Source organism: Spea bombifrons, chromosome 3 (genome assembly GCF_027358695.1).
Source record: "Spea bombifrons isolate aSpeBom1 chromosome 3, aSpeBom1.2.pri, whole genome shotgun sequence".
Lineage (NCBI taxonomy): Eukaryota > Metazoa > Chordata > Amphibia > Anura > Pelobatidae > Spea > Spea bombifrons.
In genome coordinates this window covers 45,467,110-45,490,546 of record NC_071089.1, presented here as the reverse complement: position 1 = coordinate 45,490,546, position 23,437 = coordinate 45,467,110, and the positions used below count along the sequence as shown (strand labels likewise).

The following is a 23,437-nucleotide window of genomic DNA, read 5'->3' as shown; positions in this document are numbered from 1 at the left end:
GGAATTTAAATGTTTTTTAAAAAACTGCGGTCTTCAAGGGAAGATGCAGTTTACAAATGTTGGTCCTGAAGGGGTTAATCTTCCTTTTGTGAACTGGAAAACCAAAATAGCTGGTTATGCCAGGAGTACAGACATTCTAAATTCCCTACTGGAAATATCTTTAAAACAAGTATTTAAGGAGCCAACTCATAAGGAGACCATATTAGATTTAGTGTTCACAAATGGAGAATTTGGTATCGGATATTACTGTAGTTGAACGTTGGGGCTCTAGCGGTGTGGTAGTAATCTGAGCTATTATCAGACTGGAGGGGTTTAAATCGAGTCCAGGAGAAATGGCATTATTTAAAAGTTGAATTAATGAAGGCAACAGAAAATTGTATTAGACTGGTCAGAGCAAAAAATTAAAGAAACGACTGTGCAGAAGTGACCAGAATAGTACATAACAAAAGTTAACATTTAGTACATACAAAAAAACCTAAAGTAAGAAATGTAGACAGATATATAGGATTAGGCAGAAAGAGGCAAAACAAGCTTTAGAAGCTTCCAAGCTACATGCAAGAGAGAATAGCTCAGTCAGTAGTATTCAAATGGAAAGTAAAGTAAAAAAAAAATTAGATTAAAAACAAAAGAAAGAAGGTATGTAGAAGTGGATAAAGGTCTGTCTGATGGCCTCAATGAATATTTATGTTCTGTTTTACAGATGAAAATGAAGGAAAATACATGTGAGTTTAAAGAGGAGAAGGTTTTACTTCAACTGTCAAAGTTAATGGGGCCTGATAGGATACACTCAAAGCTATTAAAAGAGTTTTTAGTGGAGTACTATCAAAACTGTTAGCGGATTTATATAACCAATCATTTGTAATGGGAGTAGTCCCAGAGGTATTAGAAAATCTTGTGCCCATTCACAAGAAAGGATTGGGCAACTGTAGGCCAGTAAGTCTTTAATCAGAAATGGGAAATTAATGGAAATTATGTTAAAGGGTAGGATTGTTGAACATCACATGGGTTTCAAGATCAGAAACATGGGTTTACTTCAGGGAGATAATGCCAAACTAATCTTATAGACTAAAATAATAGATCACGGTAGTTGACATTGCTTATCTAGATTTCAATGAGTCTTTTGACACTGTCTTATCAAGGAATGTAAATTTATGAGGATTAGTTAGTGACTAAGTGACCGACAACAAAGGGTTGTAGTCAATGGAGTACATTTGGAGCAACATTACCAGTGGGGTACCTCAGGCAGCTGTAATTGGACCCATTCTCTTTAATAATTTTATTAGCGATACTGCAGAAGGTCCTGATGGTCTTTTTGCTGCAAATATTTGGAACAGGATTGATGTTCCTGGAGGGATAAGCCAAATGGCAAACAATTTTGGTAAGCTAGAAAAACCCAAGGGCAGAGTATAGAATATTTGATAGCCTTAACCTCAACATCTGAGAAAAGGGATTTAGGGGTAATTATTTCAGAGGAATTAAAGCTAGGTAAACAATGTGATAGAGCAGCAGGAAATGCTATCAGAATGCTTGGTTGCATAGGGAGAGGTATTAGCAATAGAAAGAGGCTCACTAGTGAGACCTCAATTGGTGTATACTACAAAGTACTGGATACTTTATCTCCAGACGGATATAGGTACTTTGGAGAAAGTTCAGAGAAGGGCTATTAAACTGGTTCATTGATTGCAGGATAAAACTTACCAGGAAAGGTTAAATAATTTTTAATATAAATATGTTTGGAATAAAGATGTGACTGGGGATATGATAGAAACATTTAAATATATAAATGGGAATAAACACAATAAAGGAGAATACGTTTAACCCCTTAAGTAACAGGTTGTTTTATTTTTTGTACCTTTTGTGACCAAGGCTGCTTTAACAGTTTTATGGTGCTCGTGTTTAGCTGTAATTTTCTCCTCTCCTATTTAATGTACCCTCACAAATTATATATTGTTTTTTTCCAGTACAAGGGGCTTTCTTCAGATACTACTTTTTATCATATCATCTAATTTACTATAAAAAATGATGATGATATGGGCTTAAATTAGCGGAGCAAAGGTGTAAAAGTAATATCAGGAAATGTTACATTGCTGAGAGGGGGCTCGGATTACCTTGCTGCTTGAGAGAGGTGCGCTTACATCAAATCAACAAAGAATGCTTTCTACCATGGCATCGCAATGCATTGAAAAGTCCTAGGGGAAGATGGTGATATTTAACACAAACAGTGTGACAACATGGGACATTTTGTCAAGGATGGCACCCATGAAAAATTAAGAAGATGAGGTCTGTAAAATAGAAGACGTTACTATCCTTACAATGGAGGTCACCACCAAAAATTTAAAGATATCCTGCAACTCCTATGAAACCGAATTAAAGCAACATCGTAGCCTCAACTGGGGGACATCCACACTCGAGGTACAGAAGAAATTGTTCGGCTGATGTTCACAGCTGGCTGTCGTTGCTCTACTGGACTATCCGAGCCGTTACCCACCTCTGATCTGCAACTTTTGTAGGTGCAAGTTGGTAGTGGGCTATATCCCTGCCTACAGGTATTCTAATGTCAAAGGACAGGCATACTGGCACTGGTGGGAGTGTGTGCATTTTTCATATAGGTATTTTTGAATATTGAGGTATGGTAGAAGTTGAATGTGTTTAAACAGAGTATTTCTGATTATTGGGGAAGATATGTTTGTTTTGTGTTTTTTTTTTTTTTGTTTTTTAACGTTTATTTGTTTAGGGCAGAGAAAATGTTACTGTAATAAGCCTGTTGAGCAGTTGCATGGATTGGCAAAAAAATTAATCCTGCAATGTATGACAAGAGTACTTTGCTAGCTCTATTGCTGGCAGACGCTGTCATTTACAAGTTTTTGGGTTTTTTCTTCTTTTTAAGTGACATCAAACGTTTACACTTGGCACCATCACTCTAATATGGGAACTTTAAAGCCTTGCGGCACATCTAGTACAAAGTGTGAGCACTGAAAGGTAACTTCATATTTGAAGAGACATACCAATTTTAGTGACAAATATGTTTAAGTTAAGGAGATATACAGCATCCATCCAACATTTTGATCGCGTATTCTGATTTACTGCTTCCATGGTAAATATTTTTATTTTTGTGTACAGACTGAAATACTATTTTCAAGTAAATATTCATGGGTACTTAGGAAAGCCCCTGCTTCTTCTCTAGCAAGCGGAAATAACCTTTTGTTTTTTTCAAAGAACAAAAATCAGTGCTTTAGATCTGCAAAATGAGGTTATTTCCCATTAAAAGCAAGAGGATATCTGTGTAGGTGGCTAAGGGGTTCATCCCGGACTAATGAGAGTTAAGGATTTGGCATAGTAGCAGTATCTGCTTCATATTTATTTCCACTTGGACTTAGTGTCACATCTTTCAGACAGAATTTCAAATATATTTTTGGTCCAGCAGACATTCTAGTAGTGCATGGTAAAGATAGGAGTAAAGAAAATGTTGCCTGTCCCAAATGGGCAGTCATTATTAGTGTTTTGCATTGTCAGCTGACATAAGTGTGTTCTTCAATTGTCCATAAGGCTGGAAACACGTCTTACTTATCACTCTCATGTAGGAACCTCAAAAATACTAGTAGTATCAGATTTGTGACAGAACACGTTTGGTTGATGCTGTCATCAGTATTATTAATGGGAGAAAAAAAAACAGACAAAGCCTGTACATGTATGGGCTCAAAATGCATTGTTTTCAATGGGTTTAGGGACCGCCCATTGTCCTTAAGGGGTTAAGCAATGTAACATTATGTGCCTGAGAACATGAGAAACTAAACTAGTTAAGAATCCTTAATAAAAAAAAATCATAAATACATATAATATAAACATGGCATATAATTTAAAACTGCCATGTAGGTGTCATAAGATAAGCTAAACAAAGAGATAAAATCTCAAGAGTAGTCTAGTCATGATTTCCAGAGGGCTAATGGTCTACTGTGCCTGTCCATGGTGCATGTAGGGGTAGTCCATTTGTGTTTTGATAAATTGGTTGGGCTGTATAGGCAATGGGGTTACATGAACAAAATAAGGCTTTATTTTAACAAGAAAATACAAACTAATGGCTGTTTTGCTGCTGAGATAAGCAGCTATTTGACTTTATTACCCAATGTTTTCTGATTTAAAGGCAATGTTTCAAAGAGAGGAATTATCACCAATGACCAAATTAGAAATTATGAGGGAAGAAGTCAAGAACAAGATCTACCTTGTTTTTTTATTTCTACTGCCCCCTTTTAATTCCTGTTGGAGCAGGTGAACTTCAGTGAATATCAACTCCCCACGCTGCCAAATTGTGGATTTCAGGACATCTGATCTACATCATAGATTTTGTTTAGATTTCTTTTATACCCATCTACAAGATATGGCCAAAAGTATGTGAACCCCCTCATTATTGAGTTTAGGTGTCTTAACCACACAAATTGCTAACAGGTGTATGAAATCAAACACACAGACATGTCATCTCATTAGACAAACATTGGCACTATATTAGGTCGCTCTGGAGAGGTCAGGAACTTGAAAAGTGGCACTGTCCTGGGATGCCACATTTGCCACAAATTAATTTATCAGCACAAGCCCTGTGTGTCAAAAGCTTCATCCAGTGGTTTTCCATGGCCGAGCAGCTGCATGTAAGCCAAAAAGACTGATGTCCAATGCTTAGCATCAGCTTGAGTGGTGTAAATCAAAACTGTAAACATGTTCTCTGTAGTAATCAATCGCCCTTCTGGATTTGACTAATGCCAGGGGGAAAAAATACCAGAATACCTAGTGCCTACTGTAATGTTTGGTGGAAGATGGTTAATGGTCTAGGGCTGTATGCAAACGTCAGTCCTGAAGGGGTTAAAAGCAGCCCTGCGGAATGGTGAGTTATTTCTAAGCTGTCTGCCAAACATTTGCTCAAAAACGAGCTCAAGGCTTGGAAGATTGTATGAATGTATTTTCTTATTACAAAGAAGGCATTGCTAAAAATGAAAATGTATTATCTGCCGGTTTTTTTCATGGTGCCGTCACATGTAAATGGTTGTAAAAGTTAAAAGATCATACAATGCTGACAACTTCTGTAAAAACTGTAGAAGTAACTAAAGAACATACCTCCCAAGACTCCGTGATTAGTACCTAGTCTGCCTTTCCAGGGACTTGAAATGATTGCTTGGTTCTAGTGTCAGAGGTTACAGAGCTAAAAGTCAAAAATCTGAATAGACATAACTGGAAATTGGGTTAAAAAAATTAAAATGTTAGTAAAAAAATGTTTTAAATGCCATGCTTGGTGGCATAAGTAGGCATGTATATATAATATATATATATATAATCACGTAATACATTGGCCCCGTCTTTGCCTATACCTCCAACCACTGCCTAAAACAGATCTGTTCCTCTTTGGCTATTTGAAAGTTTGAGAGGACATTCACTTGAAAGACAAGTTAACTGGGGGTTTGAGGGTCTGACATTGGTTCCATTCTAGACCATTTGTGACTAATATCTGCACCTGATTAAATAAGCAGAAGCATAAGGCAATTAATTTAGGCGTAAAGTACTTCACAACGTTGTCTTGGTGTACAGGCTTCAGGAAATGGTATCTGACTTTTCATTCAAAGCTACCCGAAGCTCATTTTTAACATGCGGCTTACGTGCAAAAGGAAAGAAGGACCTGAATCCTGCACAAATATTTAGCAGTCCCATATGATGTGTTCATTTTTATAATTTTTTTCTACTAAATTATCTGATTATAAAAAAATATTTCTGATTCAGTTAAAAAATGCTCAATAAAAGTTAAGATTCTAAGCTAGCCAGAATATGAAAGATTGACAAAAAAAAGGTTGTTTCTAAATGTGCATCTTACTTTTTGACTTATTGTTGGTGGGAATATGCAGTGTGTGTTTTGGATTTTCTCAAAGCTTATTTTTTCTTGGAAGTTGCGGTCGGGTAACATCTTGCTTAACACTCAGTGTGACATCAGTGCAAATACTTTTTTCATCGAGTAGTTGCACAAAATACTATTAAGGCATGGATTGAAAGAAGAAAAAAAACCATTCAAGAAGTCTCTAGCCTCTTGACTAGAAGTATCATTTACAAAACCACATTATCAATTGCGGCTCCGTTAACATGTTGTGGTCACAGTTGTTACGCGTTTTTCTCAGGTAAGTAAGGAACAAACCACAAGTCCTCCAGAGACTAAGAGCACACGCAAAAGTTTGCAGGTTTTCAGAACAGTAACATATATTTTTCAGAAATTGTATTTATTTCCTTTTATTATGCCTACAAGACTTTTTCTGTCATTGGTAACAGTACTATTTACTGATGTCCATACAAAGCATCACCTGTTCAGGCTGGAACTGGAGTACATTTTTGTTCATAGTGTTAACTTTCTAGAAAGGAATTTGGGTAAGGCTAGGTTTCCACTTGGTTTTTTTTTGCTAAAAACGCCAGTTCAGCCACATGGCGTTTTTTTAGTGAAAAAACGCTGCAGCCAGATGTTAGCTGTTCTTCAATAGGAAATCGCACAATGCCATATCCACTTGGCGTTTTTTTGTTTGGCGTTTTTTCAGTCCTCTTTGGCGTTTTTCTGCTTTTTTGGGCTCTGCGGCAGTTTTTCAGAATCGCAGCATGTTGACACTCTGGCGTTTTTTGCAAGGAAATCTTGGCGTTTTCTCCAATAGAAGTCTATGGGAGAGAGAAAACGCCATGAAAAAGCCATGTGGGTTTATTGTCTTGGCGTTTTTTCTGGCGTTTTTTCCACAGTTACAATGCAGAGGATGGACCCAGTATCTGTGTGTCCTATGAGAAATAGGCTGGAAACAAACAGTTTCGCACAAAACAAAGTTCATATTGAATTTTACACCATTTGGAACAAACATGCCATTACAAACAAACATACCCAACCGGATCCTGCGTGCCGAAAGCAACAGCAAAGAATTTGCACCGTCATTTGGGGCCAATCTTCCTAGAGGAGCAGACATTCTGAATAAAGCATGCCTTACAAACCACAGAAAAGAGACAAAAGGGTCCGCCGAGGCGTTTAAGTAGAACTCTACCAAGAAAATGACATCAGGAGGGGGCAGATACTTGCCATTTATCCTAATCCCTTTTAGCTGGGTGAAACTTCTAACTTGTAAAGGCTGGAAAAACTGCTTAAGGTCAAAAAAGCAATTTCCACAGGCTTAAACGCCAGAAAAAACTCCAGAAAAAACGCCAAAACGCAGGTAAATGCAGTGGCAGTTTTCTTGGCGTTTTTCCTGGCGTTTTTCATCAAGAAAAAAACGCAGGACAAAAACCCAAGTGGAAACCTAGCCTAACTGTGTTTTAATCCGTGATGTATATGGAACAAAGTGTGTAGTTGTAACCAAGTTTTATCAGATTGCAGGATTATAGGGAAAAAACAGATTCAATCTGGCTGCATATTTAGGTATTTAGTGAAATAAGGTATTTAGTTAATTCACAATTTATTAAACGCGTGAGTGTAAGCCAGTGAAAACTTTGGGGACCTTTTATAAATACGAGCATGTTTCATAGTGTTTTGCAAATAATTGAGGCCCAGGTCATTTATAAAAACCTGTACAATAGCAAATGTTTTAGTTAAGTAGGGAGAACAGATTGATCGGTGGTTATCTGCGTGCTATGTGACTTATCTGTACACCATTTGTGTTTAAGCTCATGTAGTTATCTCATGGAAGCTCAGTCTTTTTTTATGTAACGCGCAGAATTTATCCACATATAGAACTTTGGCTCAATGCTGTAGATCAGATGGAATGAAATGGATACCACAACCAGTATAATAACTTCTTTTTGTGCTTTACTGATCCCTAGCATCCAGACCAAGGCTGGTTACACTGCCTATTCCTGATGTAACATGGATTTCCCTTTAATGTGTTCACCGAGATTGCAGTATACTTTATCATTAAGTCTAGCAGAGCGCCACTTATTAGGGTGTGATATTCTAAACATTTGCTGGAACATATACTCAAGCAAATTTTCCGCATAATATGGATTTTTCTGCAGAAAACTTTTAACTGTTGCCAGACTATCGTTGAATAGGGTGAAGTATGTGGCAAAAAAAACCCATAGTCCTAGATCTTTGTGGTTCAGAAGATAAAAGTTATTACCTAAGCAGTAGGCTTAACCTTAAAACCATTTGTGGTCGCAGTTAACTAATTTGCACAACTGAAAAGATGTCGGCAATCAAGTCTAGCCTCGTTTGTTTTGGCAAGTGGAGGTATAATCAAGCAGAACATTCTCATCAATTCTTGTCTGTTTTAAAAAAATAAAAAAATAAAAGAAATCAGGCCGCAAACTAGCATTTTCAGACATGTCTAAAATTACTTTTTTTAACCCCATTTCTTTCGCTAATCTTTAACTAGTACTCTTTCCACTGTCCCTGCATGTTTTATATATGCTTGTTTCCTGCTAGGAAAAACAAGAGAATTGTCATCACCACCCGAAGCACAGTATGAGATTGTTCCCAAAATGGCCAAAATGATAGTTTCTGGGAAGAAACAAACCATGGGATTTGATGTTCCAAGGTATGTGTTTTTTTGTTGTTTTTTTTTTTTTTTGGTTTATTGGAACAAAATGAAAACACCAGGAATTTTGTCAATACTAACCTCCATTGTCGTATGCAGCACTGTAATTTATCAAGGAAAAAATTTATAATATATATTAATTACTTTCCTTTGAAGCACTTGTCTCCCTACCGTTCTCGACTACAAGGAATAGTTAACGTGGTTTTGAAGAGTAATTGGGTGAATGCTATGATATGTTTTTAAAATGATTGCTTCCTCAATAAAAACACCATTAGAATGCCAGTAAACTTATATTTATATGATTATAAAATGAAGGATTTGAGAAAGTCACAGTAGTACTGTAGAGGCGTAACAGTGTCGCTGTACCCCGTACACATTACTGTTTTTTTAAACAAATAGCTGTGTTGCTTTAATCGGTATGAAAACTTTCGTAATGGAACTATTTGAGGTATTGGTGACTTTTCTTGTGCAATGATCGTGAGAACTTTTACCAAGTTTCAGGTTTTTGTTTCCCACAAGAATAATGTTTAAGGTGCAGCAATTAACTGTTTGTTAGTAGGAATCTAGTCATCTGTATACTGTACACTTAAGTAATGTAGGACATCGTGGCTTTTCACGGCCTAGTGGATTTTAGTTGTCCTTTAAAAACAAAAAAACTGCAGTCGTTTCCTACGAATACAAGCTGATTATCTGTTTTTGCTAGCATTATATAGTTTGTAATTCTACTCGAAAGAGATGGAGGAGTCTTTAGTTGAAGGTTGACACCTTTTTATGTGGCCAGCATTAAAAAATATGTAATTATATAAGATTTTCGTGACCACAGAGGTCTCTTCGTATCCAAAAAAAGGTACTGAAAAGCAACCATTTTTTTTATACTGTACAAATACAAAGATATTGGCATGGGCCAAAAGTGGCACTATCACCAAATTAGTCCCCCCCCATTAACCCCTTAATGACAGCCCATACATGTACGGGCTCAAAATGCATTGTTTTCAATGGGTTTAGGGACCGCCCATTGTCCTTTTGTCTATACTGCAATAATTAGTTTATGAAGTAGAGCCAGTAGTACATAAATAACAGAAGTCATTTTGACCAGATGCTCTTTTAACGGCATATACAATCTCCACGTGATTTTTTATGATTGAGAAAATATTTGGTTGAATGAAAGGGAATTCCTTGTGTTGCTCTTCAATTTTCATGACATTTTTGTTTTACTTGTCATCTCGGACAGGATATGCGACCAACTGTGAAGGCAAATAGGACCTCACATGGACAAGTGGGGTGATTTGAGTCACTCGAGATCATTAACATTTACAAAAAATAAGTACAAACCTGTAGCTGCTTCAGGATGGTTTTTAAGTAGCAAGTAGAGGGATGACTAATTTCTGAGTCTGTTACTTTTGGGGTTTTGCATTTTCTGTACGTTTGAATGGCCGTTAGCAGTACTGTTTATTTGTCTTGTAACACTTTGCAAGCTGTGTCACTTTGCATTTCATGACCAGGTTCCCCGCTTTTCGTTCTGGTTTTTAGTAAAATTGTGAAGGAAGTGGATCAGACAATCAATTGTTGCAGGCTGGTGTAAAAACTTGTAATTGTAGGATTTCAAGCTGTAGCGGATACAGTGGTTTGCAAGATCTGGTATTTACAGGGAATTCCAAAAGATGGTGCTATTCATTAGGAAATATTTCTGCTTATAGAGAGCACTGCTTTAAGCTTTTAATCACTGGTGTGATGCTTGATGCTGCCATAATAATCTGAACTGTACAGACCCCCTGAACAATCACTAAACATTTTCCATATCACACAGGTTGAACCTCCTATGTCAAAATACAGACTAAGTAGAGCAACCTGTGTCGACATATGGGCTGCTTAGCCTTGTTTGCCGTTGTTCATTAAGGCACACTGTCCATGGAAAATGCAATTTTATACTTGATTGACATTTTTCGTATAATTAAAATCTGATAAACGGTTAGAATAGGTGAAAGATCTGTTTAGCCATTGTCAAATTTGCTGAAATATTGGAAAACCAATTTCAAACTAATCCCGTGTTCTGAGTTTATTTAGCAACTGTTCCTGTTTCTTTTCGGTGAAGTCGGTGTAATCCTGTTGTAGTCTCCCCACCATAGACCATTCGTTATTAACAATGGTTTCAGTGGGGACCAGACATAATTTCTGTCACTATCACCATTGTACTACACTGCAGAGTATATGTTGGCACAATAAAAAGGTCACCTTTTGAGCATCAGTAGTGTTTTTTTTTTTTTCCTGCTGACCTCTCGCCCCACACAGTTTATATGGTATATTACAGACTTTTCCACAGATAAGCGTATGATAATTGGATGCTACCCCATGTTTCCATACTTTTAGTAAGTTGTCTTTCCTAATGGTCCAGCGTGTGGATCCAGACCCAGGAGTTCTGTTTGTTGTGATGCAAGATAACAACATGTTATCTTTATCGGAAAGAAAACATTAGTTGATGACATCAGTGTAAGGGTATTGCTTATTTTTCAGTTATTTTTTTTAAAGAAAAGTGGGATTTCATCTTTTAAGGATGGAATTGCTGGAGGTAGCAATAATCTTACAAAGGGCAGTTTATTTATTTGATCTCTTTATAGCATGTATTTGCTTAGATATCCCAGTCAGCAAGAAAAAAAAATCAATATTGTTGATGGTACACATGACCATGTATTACTTTGGTTTCTGCAGCGCAAAGCCAGAACTTAATGGGCAAAATGCCAGCACGAAAACCCCATCTACAGTTGAAGCTTTGGATGAAGCAGATAATGGCTCCCAATCCGTTGCATTGCCTAACATGCCTCAAAGCCCAGAGGATCCAAATGCTGCCCCTACCCTTTTGAAAAGCGCCAGTAAAACCAAACGAAAACTCAATATTAAAGAAGAGCTGGAGAAAAGGCAAGGAGGAAAACCACTGCTAAATCTTGTGGTAATAGGTAATATTTACTATGTTACACTCAAAGGATACTTCTTGATATTGCTGTTGATACTGCTCTTAGGGGCAGAACTTAGCACACCGATGTATACTATGGAGGACTGTGCTGAGCTGCCACAGCCTTTAAGATGCAGAGCCCTGGGATATGACCTCTTATCTCCGAGTTCGGTGGTGGGAATGTAGCGGGTGGCTGAGGTCTAAGGCAGCAGTTGAGGTAAAAGAACCACTGCTTGGTGGTGATGCAGTAAGCCTCTCCAGCACAACTGGCTGTTATATTGCGGTTTGTTTACTTATTATTAAGTATTATTAGTATTACGGTACTTGAAAAGGAAGGTCCCATCCTTCCCCCAATAGGTTGATATCCCTTTTTGTTTTCCTTGTGCAGGTCATGTTGATGCTGGTAAAAGCACCCTTATGGGGCACCTGTTGTACCTATTAGGACATGTGAACAAAAGAACTATGCATAAATATGAGCAAGAGTCCAAGAAGGCTGGAAAGGCATCCTTTGCGTATGCTTGGGTGCTTGATGAAACTGGAGAAGAGAGACAGAGGTAATGTTCTTACGCTAGCATAAGTCTTTGTTTTTACTGGATAGATTCTGTAAACAGACACACAGTTCAGCAATGCAAAAAATAAACATGCATTTTCATTTATAAATGTGGTTGGGGTTTTTTGTATTGTTTGCTATGAATTATTTGTCAGGGGCATTGCTTGTATTTTCATTGCCATTAGAGGAAAGGGATGATTTCAGTCATGATTTTTGGATCTGTGTCCTAAAACACTTCATGTGAAATATTACGGTGGCTAATGTTTTTCTTTTCTTTGTTTACAAATATTTAGGGGTGTGACGATGGATGTAGGTATGACTAAGTTTGAAACCAAGTCTAAGGTTATCACGCTGATGGATGCTCCAGGACACAAAGACTTCATCCCTAATATGATAACTGGAGCTGCGCAAGTAAGTACTGTATTTGCTCGATTATAAGACGACCCCCAAAATCTGAATATGAATTTATGAAAAAAAGAAAGCCTGAATATAAGACAACCCTATAGGAAAAAAGTTTTACCAGTAAATGTTAATTCATGTAAACTATGTGAACAATTGTTTGTTAATAAAAACTATGATTGAGAAAAATATTTTGTTTTTATTTCCTTTTTTTCAACCGGCCCCCCAGTTATGCACATCTGTCCCCAGGCTTGCCACGCGTCCCCAGAAATGCCTTATACCCCATATATGCCACTGTGCCCCATGATATGCCTTTTAACCCTCTAAATGCCACTGTGCCCCATGATATGCCTTTTAACCCTCTATATGCCACTGTGCCCCATGATATGCCTTTTGACCCCCTTATGTGCCACTCTGCCTCCAGAAATGCCTTATACCCCTATATGCCACTCTGGCATTTAGGGGGTTAAAAGGCATATTATGGGGCAGAGTGGCATATAGGGAGGTATAAGGCATTTCAGGAGGCAGAGTGGCGTATAGAGGGTTAAAAGGCATTTCTGGAGGCAGAGTGGCATTAAGGGGGTTAAAGACATTTCACAGAGCACTCTGCCTCCATAAATGCCTTATGCCCCCCATTTAACACTCCCTTCCCCTCCCTCCTCCAAACTTACCGGTGCTTCTGAGTCCCCTGGTGCTTAGTCCGGGCAGCGTGTAGAGCTCTACGCGATTCGCGTAGAGCGGAAGTTGTCTACGCGAATTGCGTAGAGCTCCACACGCTGCCCGTCTGGATCTTAGTCTCATAGTCAGACCTATTTGAGGTCTGATTATAAGACGACCCCGATTATAAGACGGGTATTTTTCAGAGCATTTGCTCTGGAAAAAACCTTGTCTTATAATCGAGCAAATACGGTATATACATACATTAAACATAGTGATGAACAGTAGACTTCACAAAACATTAATTGAGCTCTGTGCCATGTTAAGAAAATATCACTTTAAACCTCTAGAGGAAGGATAACTGCATAAAAACATAAAACAAACTCTTAAGAAGCAGTTTCCATGGCAACAACCATAGAAGAATCAGTGGTCACTTTTAGGTTGCATTCCCTGAAAAAATGCAAATAAGGCAAACTTTTTTCATTATTGAATTCTAATTCTACAGTTTGCTGTAACGATAGTGAATGCCGTGGGATAAGATAATAGCGCCTTTAAACCGTTTTTATTTGAGGTTTTCTTTGTCGTTTCTGTTTCACTGTGGGTGCATCGTTCACAGGGATTCAACAGATATGTTTTTTATTTTGTTTTCTTTCTTTTAGGCTGATGTGGCCATTTTGGTTGTAGATGCCAGCCGTGGAGAGTTTGAAGCAGGTTTTGAAGCTGGTGGACAGACGCGTGAGCATGCATTGCTGGTGCGCTCTCTTGGTGTAACGCAACTTGCAGTTGCAGTCAATAAGATGGATCAGGTATTTGTTAACTTTCTACGTAGCATTCATTTAACAATCACTCCATCTAAATTATGCTCTGTGCTGACAGTGTTAATACTACAGAGCTATTTTATTTCTTACAGGTTAACTGGCAACAGGAACGATTTTGTGAAATCACTACCAAACTTGGAAACTTCTTAAAACAGGCTGGTTTTAAGGTACAGTTCTTCTATATTTCCTACGCAAGAAACAAACTAAGGCTTAAATCTGTACATTTTTGTTTTAATCCACATCTCAAAAGCGTTCTGCAGCTACTTTTTTAGAAACTGGATTCTGTAACGGTCTTGATTCCAGTGACACGCATTTTGTTGACTCTGAGACAAGTAGTTGGGGTTACATGCTAGCACAGGCAGTAGTGTTCATTTCTGGTAGAGACGAAATGAGTGCCTTACGGGTTATCTGGGCCAGTGATGTATCCTGGTACAAAACCAGGGGAGCGGTGATCAAGTCCCCGGTATCCTGCTGCACAATGGGCCGCTTGCAAGGGAGCAACCTGTTCACATTATTGGAGGCTGAGCTGGCTCATCAAGGCCTTCATAGACTTCATTAAGAGGTGCTGCTCTTTTTAAAGCCTCGGGTGGCCCCACAGGTACATGCATCACCGATCAGAGCAGTCTGGCAGAATGGACCTTGCACTATTGATGGACCTTCTAAATACAGTACTCTGCTGACATGGTTTTTGTCCACGTAGGAAAGTGATGTGTCGTATGTTCCTACAAGTGGTCTTAGTGGAGAAAATCTAGCTAAGAAGAGTACAATAAGTGAACTCATAAGTTGGTATAAGGGACCATGCCTTATTGACCAGATTGGTAAGAAAAACTTCCCTTTTACCAAACTTTCATGCAACAGATTGTACTTTTGGCTTTTGTGTGTCAGTCTTTCTATTCCTGAATTTCATAATTGGCATACTCTTTAATCCAATAGTATCTCTATTATACTACCATATAACCTCACAACACTTAGATATTTTTGCACATGTGAAGGTAACATTAATATTGCAATTTTAAAACAAGAAAATTCTTTTGAGCCCTGTGAGGTAGGTCTGGGATCGCCCCTCGCTGAGGTCAAGGGACAAGCGCTGTCTTCATTCAATCCAGGCACACAGCAGTAAATTCGTGCAATCTGACACAGGGTCAGGTTTATTAGAAAGGATGCAGGGACAAAAGAAATATAACAGTAACAAAAGAAACACCTTGCCTGTCCGGCACTTACTATACATAGGATGTCCCTCACTACCATAACATACTTAACATAACATAATATGTCCAGCAACCTTTACTTACAGGTCTCTTCCACAGACAGGCTTTCTGTGTCCTCAGTCAGAGAGAGCTACCTGCCCTCCTGGCTTCCCTTTTATATCCACCCTCTAATCCACTTAATTAATCACCTAGCAGGTGGAAGTCTCAGGTGTTACTCCACATAGGAAAGGAATCATACCTCCCTTCCACCACCAATCCTACATGACTGTCACAGCCCTTAAACTCTACTAAGAACGCAATATTTTCTCTTACTCAGATTCCTTTAAAGCTCCTCAGCGTTCGGTGGATAAACCGTTCAGATTATGTGCCTCTGATGTCTTTAAAGGTAAGTAATATGTCATATTACTTTTAATGTGGAGTGTAATATAACTTTATATATAGACTGTGTGAATTAAGGGGTATTGATTTGTAGAGATAAAAACGACTTTATTGCATGTGGAATATAATATGGAAACTCTCTTTAAAGGAAATATGCATTTTTCACCATAATAAAATAATTTTAAGGTTGAATTTGAAACAAGAATCATTTGAACGATTGTATTTATGCTTCTAGACCAAGGCTCTGGATTTTGCGTTACTGGAAAGATAGAAGCAGGCTATGTCCAAAGTGGAGACCGCTTACTTGCCATGCCACCCAATGAAACTTGCACGGTAAAAGGTATGCAAAACAAGATTTCTTTACTAGAAGAACAACCTTTGGTGAGTTTGGGGCCAATAATAACTTCCGAAAGCCCCGTCTGTGCCTGAAACTACAGAAAGCATCAAACTGATACCAACTGTTATGAAATGAATCCAAAATCTTGAAACAAATTTCCTCACAGGTGACTCTGCACATCTGTAGATGTATTGTGTACTAACAATTGAACGAGAGGCATTTCACTTGTTTAAAGCTTTTTCACACGTTCTGATTTTTTTTTATTTATTCTCTGTTTCTCACGCTACCGGATGAACCCCACATATTTTTTGTTTATACGGTACATTATTTTGATAATCAGTCTAATAAAAAAAAAATCAAGCCTTTTTGGCTTTAAAATGCTGATTTTTTTTTTTTATTTTTTTTTTTTTTTTTTTTTTTTTAAGACTGATTAACAAAATCCCTAGAAATAGAATTCCTAAACATGAAATAAAGATTTTGCCCATCTGATATGAGTGGCAGAATCACTTCTATTTCTGCTAGTAACGCCTGTACATATGCAACCCAGCACCCTCCTTGCTTTTTCCGATGCCTTATTTTATTGTCTGCTTACCTATCCTAACTTTTACATTTGTTGAAATTAGGTAAATACAACCTTAGATGAACAACACATGACATTACACTTATTCTTCAACAACAAAAAGCCAAAATTAAGAAGCCATGTGTGAAAAACTAAGTGCAACTTATGATTCAATAGCTTGAAGAACCACTTTTAGTAGCAGTGACTTGAAGTAGTCGTTCTAAATGACTTTATTAGTCTCTCACGTTGTTGTGGATGTATTTTGGTCCACGCGTCTTTACAACGTTGCTTCAGTTCATTGAGGTTTGCAGGCATTTGTTAATGCACAGCTCTCTTAAGGTCCCGCCACAGCATTTCAATCGGTTTAGGTCTGGACTTTGATTGGGCAAAGTTGCAATGCAACACCTTGATTCTTTTCTTTTTCAGCCATTCTGTTGTAAATTTGCTGGTGTGCTTGGGATCATTGTCCTGTTGCATAGCCCAATTCCGGACATTTTTAGATGGTCTTTACATTTGTCTCTTAAATATTTTCGTATACGGAGGAGTTCATGGTTGCCTTTATGACTGCAAGGTCCTGTGATTGCAAAACAAGCAAATTATGATCCCTTCACCACTGTGCTTGACAGTTGGTATGAGATGTTTGTGTTGATATGTTGTTCGCTTTTCACTAAACAAGGCACTGTGCATTATGGCCAGACATCTCTGGCAAATGCTCTGAAAAATACCCTTCGTCTTAGAATCCAAACTCAAATAGAGGTCGGACTATAACACTAAGATCCCCCACAGCGCTGGAGGGGACCTGGATCCTCCTCTCTGATTGGCGGCTGGCATCTGTGCGGAAGTGCATCTTCCACTACTGCCCTCCACTTCCACCAGGGATTCTATGATGGAGCACCAGCGTGACATGGCCTTTCCGGTTATCCACCATAGAAGTACCGTCCAGCAGCGGCAGAGGTTGTCTGCGCGCATTGTGCAACGTTCGCTGGCTGCCAGAGAGGTGGATCCCCCGGTGGGCGTCGTGCGCAGACAACCTCCGCTACTGCCGGCACTTCCGCTGGGGCTTCTGTGATGGAGCACCAGCGTCGCATGACCTTCTGGTGATCGGTCATAGAAGCTCCAGCGAAATGTTATATAGCCAATAATTTATGGTACTGCATAAATGACGTGTCAAACTTTTCCATGGGCTTGGCTTTTTACAAAAGCAGATTGTACACAATGCAGATGTTTATAAATGAGTGTGAGGCAAAACCATGAATATATTGTTCCTGGATTTATCTGTGTTTGGTTTGCCACATCAAAAAAAAAAAAAATAAAACCCAACAAAGAAAAAAAAAAAACCCCCGGCTATACGGCTATTTTCCGCTCATTCTTTCCTTTGACTAATCAATGATTGTGAGATGTGATTTTCTTTGGTTCTTGTTGAACCATCTCATCTCTGATTTTGCTCATTTTCAGGAATCACCTTACATGATGAAGCAGTTGACTGGGGAGCTGCAGGGGATCACGTCAGTCTAACATTAACCGGCATGGATATCATAAAAATCAAGTAAGTGAACAAACTGACATCTGACTCAGCATCGGTTTCATATATTAAGAAAAGGGCGTTGGCTGCGACCATAAAAGTGGTTTTGTTTTTGGCCAGAATTGACTGTTGCTCGAAGTTTTTTTTGATTTATTAATGAAACTGTGTCTGAAACCAAGACCCAGGTAAACAGGAACGTCGAAATTATTACTTGGCAGTTTGTAACACACGAAGTGTGATGTACTAAGTTGACTGATATCAGCTGTCACCACAATATAACAGTTACATTACTTTTTTTTTTTTTAACCATACTATATTCCTTACTTTAAGTAGTGTTATCCAGGTCTGCGGGTTATATGTTTTGCATGTCAATAGTGAGCGAATTGGAAAAGCCATTTCTATGATATTTTGCTGTCAGACAACTCAATTTTCTCAGTGTCAGACATTGTAAAAATTGTCAGGTGGGCTTATATTTGAATAAAGAAAATCCTGTACCATGGTGTAGGCCTTCATACAGTGGCAAATGTTGATTTTATCCCAATGACCAATATATATATATATATTTTTTGCTTTGGATATTAGTGAAAACAAAGAGCAGATGAATTCTACATTCCCACTAAAATGGATGTGGATCATTTCAAGTTTGCCTGTTATGCTGTTATGTGCCCTGTGTATAGCACATGGAGAATGTAACTATTTCTGTAGTTTGTTATATCCTATACATTTATGTTGTCGACATGACAAAGGAAAAATTTTTTGTATAGATTGAGTGGGGTTTTGAGATACACAAGAATTGTTTTTAGCTAGCTAATGGCATTATCTTCTGCTGCTGCTTTCGCTAAATCTACGATATAGTTTGCAAAAGTCTGAGGTATTGGAATGAGTGTAGCATTGCTCACAGGAAATCACAATCTGATTGCCATGCAGCTGCCTAGTAGTGTATTTTCACACTTGGCATGCTGCATTAACAATCCTGTGCAGAAGATGAGCAAATGTTTGATTTACTGCCCGGTAATTCAATTCAATTTTTTGCCCAGTTTTGTGTGCATGGGGTAGATATTAACTGGGGTTAAAATGCAGCAGAAAATCAAACCTGAAATGAAAGCCTATTTAATATTAATATTGTTTTACAATGGTGTTCTTTTTCTTTGCAGTGTTGGCTGTGTGTTTTGCAGTCCAAGTGAGCCCATAAGAGCCTGTACCCGTTTCAGAGCCCGAGTTCTCATCTTTAACTTTGATATTCCTATTACCCAAGGTTTCCCTGTAAGTGTTCCATTGGGGAGATTGCATTCCGAATGTGTTTAATATCCCTTCAAATAGCCTAACCTTTATTAAACGACTCTATATTGTCTGAAACTCTATAACTGTATGTAGGTCTGGAATATGTTATATTTTTTAGTGATCAATACACTGTTTGATTTTAACTAGAGAAAAAAGTAACCAAAATCTTATTTAGAGGAAAGCTGCTCAATACTGCTAATTGTCCATATAAAGGTGATTACATATTAGGTTTTAACAATTTATGGAAAATTATTACTTGTAAACATGTTAACATCTGTCAAGTTTTTTTTTGTTTTAATTGTCAGAGCACCTGACTGCATACACTCTTATCATAAAACAAAAAACTATTTGTATTTTATTAAACCCTTTCTATGCTTTTTCTTACTATGTTCTCCTGTTTTGCTAAATTTCAGGTAATTATGCACTACCAAACTGTGAGTGAGCCTGCAACGATCCGTAAACTCATCAGTGTGCTGCACAAGAGCACAGGAGAAGTCATGAAGAAAAAACCAAAGTGAGAGTCTTGATTTTAAGGAGAAGGGGGTTAATTGATTCCTGTTTTAACCCCTTAATGACAATTGCCGGTTCTGGCACGTCATGCACTAACATCCGGTTAGTGAAAATTGACGTGCCAGGACCGTCATGGCTTTAAACGGGTGCAAAAAGGGATCTACTTTCGCTTTCTGCACCCAAACGTTGTCGCTTTAATGCCTCGATGTCAAGGCATTCAGCAACACTGAGATCGGCATCGGGGGCCTAAAAGAGTTTAGGAGGCGATCAACAATCGCCTCCTAAACTTCAATGGTGTTGCTGAAATGCCTCGATACTGTCGAGTGATTTTGAGTGATTTTGCCACTCGCAAGATGGCGGTGTGTCCTTTTTAAAAAAAAAAAATATATATATATATATATATATATATATGTGTGTATATATATATATATTTTATATATAAAAATATATGAGCAAGTCCTAAAATTAGCGCTTAAAACAATTCTCGCAAAAAATGTATGATTTGATGGGGTAAATTGAATTGGCCGGGTTCAACAATGTCCTAATTAACACCGGGGGAGGGGGGGGGGATAAAACGCAAAACAATGACTACCACAAAGTTTGACAAAGATTGGGAGTAGAATTAGTGCATATAACATTTGAAATACCCTGGTGTGTCTAGTCTTCAAAAATATATGGTAAATTATATGGGCCAGCTTCAAAGATACCCAAAATGACACCTGGAAAAAATGGTTTTGAAAGCAAAACTTGCCCTGTAACGTGCAGAAAAAAGCACAAAAAAAAAAAAAAAAAAAAACATAAACATTGGGTATTTCTCAACTCAGGACAAATCTATTGAGGAGGTTTTTTCATTAAGTTTTATAGATGAGTAAAAGTCAGAAGAAGTCTATTTTATACTTTTTTGAATGGTAAGTGATATGATACAATCAAAACAATGACATCTAAAGAAAGCCCTTGTCCCGCAAAAAGCAATATATAACTTGTGTGGGTTCAGTAAACAAGAAAATTACAGCTAAACACGAGCACCGCAGAAATGTTAAAACAGCCTTTGTCACAAAGGGGTTAAACTATTCACCAAATGTAATAATTGAAGTGGACCTGTTATCTGCACAGAATAGCTAAAAGTTTCATGGAAAGTGTATCTGTACATTGTGAATTACATTTACAACTTGACTTGTGCTGAGTTTTAAAAAAGTGGTCCTATCCTTATGGCAACAACTGGAATATTACTGCTAACTGGACCTTTGGTTACTATGGTGATGAGACCATTCTTTGCAAATTTACATCACCATTATTACAAAAACTTTATTAATAGAGCACCAGCAAACAATGTAGTGCTATTACAATTGGGAGGATATGGAAACTGCCAAAAATACTGAAACAGACTATTTAATAAATGAAGAATGGCATTAACACTCCTTGCAAGCAAATTAGTGTTTCTTTGTGCATATTCACTATGCAATGTTTGCTCTTATAAACTGAGTTGATATACACATCATTTTCCTGAAGTAATGGCATACCATTATTTTAATGGCATACCGTATTTCCCCATTTGTTAGGACGCTCCCATGTATAAGACGCACCTTAATGTTGGGGCCTGAAATTTGAAAAAAATGTATTACATAGTTATTGAACGCAAGTTTTAATCATCATAAAATTCATACTCATCACCCTCATCACTCCCATCCATTAACTGCCCCTAAATTAACCCCATCAACCATAACTGCCCCTGAAGACCCCATTGACCATGATTGCCCCTAAATTAACCCTTAAGACCCCATCAACCATAACTGCCCTAAATTAACCCTAATCACCCTGTTAACCATAACTGCCCCTAAATTAACCCCCACCTCCCCCAACTTTCAGCAGCCCAAATATTAATTTTTTACTTACTGTTAGATGAGTTGCTGAGCCATGTGGACTGCAGGGAGGAACTGTTAAGCAGAAAGGGGCACGGCCAATCGTCAGTGTGACTGCAGGGAGGTACTGGGAAGTAGTACCTGCAATCTACAACCTACAACCCCTGTATAAGAGTTTTTAGACCCCACATTTTTTGATATAAGGTGTGTCTTATACATAGGGAAATACGGTATACCCAAGATATAATTTTTTGTGGTATCATGCAGGTTTGAGGTTTGACAAAGTTTGAAATTAATGCTCCTCTCTTTTTTGAATTAGAATGTTCCTTGGTCATGTTTTTGACATTGTCTTTCAGGTGCATAACGAAAGGAATGAATGCCATCATTGAGCTACAAACACAAAGACCCATTGCCCTGGAACTGTACAAAGATTTCAAAGAACTTGGAAGGTTCATGCTGCGATACAGTGGGTCATCAATAGCTGCTGGAGTAGTCACAGAGGTTGTCTTCTCAATTTCTACCACATCTTTTTTTAAGATGTTCTCATTTGTTCTTTTTGTGACTTCTGTGTTTCCCCCCCCCAGATTAAAGAATGACACTAATAAAAGAGGACTTCCACAACTGAACTAAATCTATTCAGACTGATCATCTGGTTCTCAGCTTCCAGAAGGCCTGGCCTAAGTGCAATTAAGAGACATGCATAAGCTTAGAAAAACCTCAACTCAGCTTCCAAGTGGAGACAGCTTACCAACATCTGCAAAGCACAAAACAAAGAACACAGATTCTCCTTTGTGTGCTAAGACCATCCATTATATTTGCTAAAGTGCTCCTATATTTACCGTCCCAAAACAGATAATGAATGCAACTGTTACTGGCAGAAGAGACAATTTAAGTTACAGAAGCAATATTCTGGAGCATAGCATGGATCTACTACCATGTAGCCAGAGGGCATGTTTACAGCATTTTCTCAGATGTCTGATTCTCCATTTTTCTTTTTTAAAAATATGGTTCATTAAAGTATTAATCAAAATTGCTTTTGTGACAACAGAACAATGCTTAGGAATCCCTTCCTGGTATTTTTTTTTTTAACTTTAAAGCATGACTGAAAGGCTAAAAAGTTTAAACTTTCAAAACGTATACATTTGCTGTGTTTATTTTGAGTTAGAGTGGAGACTGTGCCAAGATTTAACTAATTTTATTAAATGATCAAAATGGATCTAAAGTATGGTGGAATAAAAAAGCTGGTTTGAGCATACTACATGTCTCTTAATATTCTATTATATAGCTGAGTGATACCTGGACTTTAACTTGGATACTTGTGTTAATTTTAGTTTATTAAAACATCCACATGGCATTCATTGTTATTTTAGGTGTTTTTTGACACAATTAAAATACCCTCCTGCCTAAAAAAAAAAAAAAAAAAGTATATGTGATGCAATAATCCCATGTAACATGGCATTTTATGGCGGGAGCCCCCACGAAGCAGACGAAAACTAAGCAAAAAGCTAAGGATTTTTGTGTGAAATTCACAGGCCCTTTCATTCACACTCTTACTCTCATTCTTGTTCACTCTCATGCTCTCTAAAAAATATCCCTACTTTTTTTGCCTTCTGCATCGTCTTCTTAATTTCCTCTCTTCTATCTTCTGTCTTTCATCTTCTTTCCCTTATCTTTTGTCTTTGTCTGCATCTCCACAAACGTAACCTGGCGCAAACTTCCGTCAAAATGGTGGAGATAACGTCACGCAAAGTGCCACAATTTTGCCCTAAGGTGAACTTCTGCTAAAACCGTGGTACTTTCACTAACGTCCACTCTCTTGATCCTCCAATCAGGAGAGAGAACATCACGCAAATTTCCGCCTTAATCGCTCTATTGCTAACGTCC

General features: G+C 37.9%; 1 protein-coding gene across 1 annotated transcript in view; it reads left to right on the top strand.

Annotated features, from left to right (window-relative positions):
* The window catches only part of HBS1L (HBS1 like translational GTPase), a 44,727-nt gene extending 21,919 nt beyond the window's left edge, over positions 1-22,808 (top strand). The window contains exons 5-18 of the mRNA XM_053458547.1: positions 8,417-8,528; positions 11,235-11,479; positions 11,864-12,029; positions 12,319-12,436; positions 13,741-13,887; positions 13,992-14,066; positions 14,600-14,717; positions 15,424-15,492; positions 15,721-15,825; positions 17,837-17,927; positions 19,058-19,166; positions 19,598-19,698; positions 21,910-22,054; positions 22,138-22,808. Coding sequence (XP_053314522.1) covers positions 8,417-8,528; positions 11,235-11,479; positions 11,864-12,029; positions 12,319-12,436; positions 13,741-13,887; positions 13,992-14,066; positions 14,600-14,717; positions 15,424-15,492; positions 15,721-15,825; positions 17,837-17,927; positions 19,058-19,166; positions 19,598-19,698; positions 21,910-22,054; positions 22,138-22,149 — 1,613 coding nt within the window. The 3' untranslated portion in view covers positions 22,150-22,808. The remainder of the gene's footprint in view (positions 1-8,416; positions 8,529-11,234; positions 11,480-11,863; positions 12,030-12,318; positions 12,437-13,740; positions 13,888-13,991; positions 14,067-14,599; positions 14,718-15,423; positions 15,493-15,720; positions 15,826-17,836; positions 17,928-19,057; positions 19,167-19,597; positions 19,699-21,909; positions 22,055-22,137) is intronic.
* Positions 22,809-23,437: the final 629 nt, after the last annotated feature.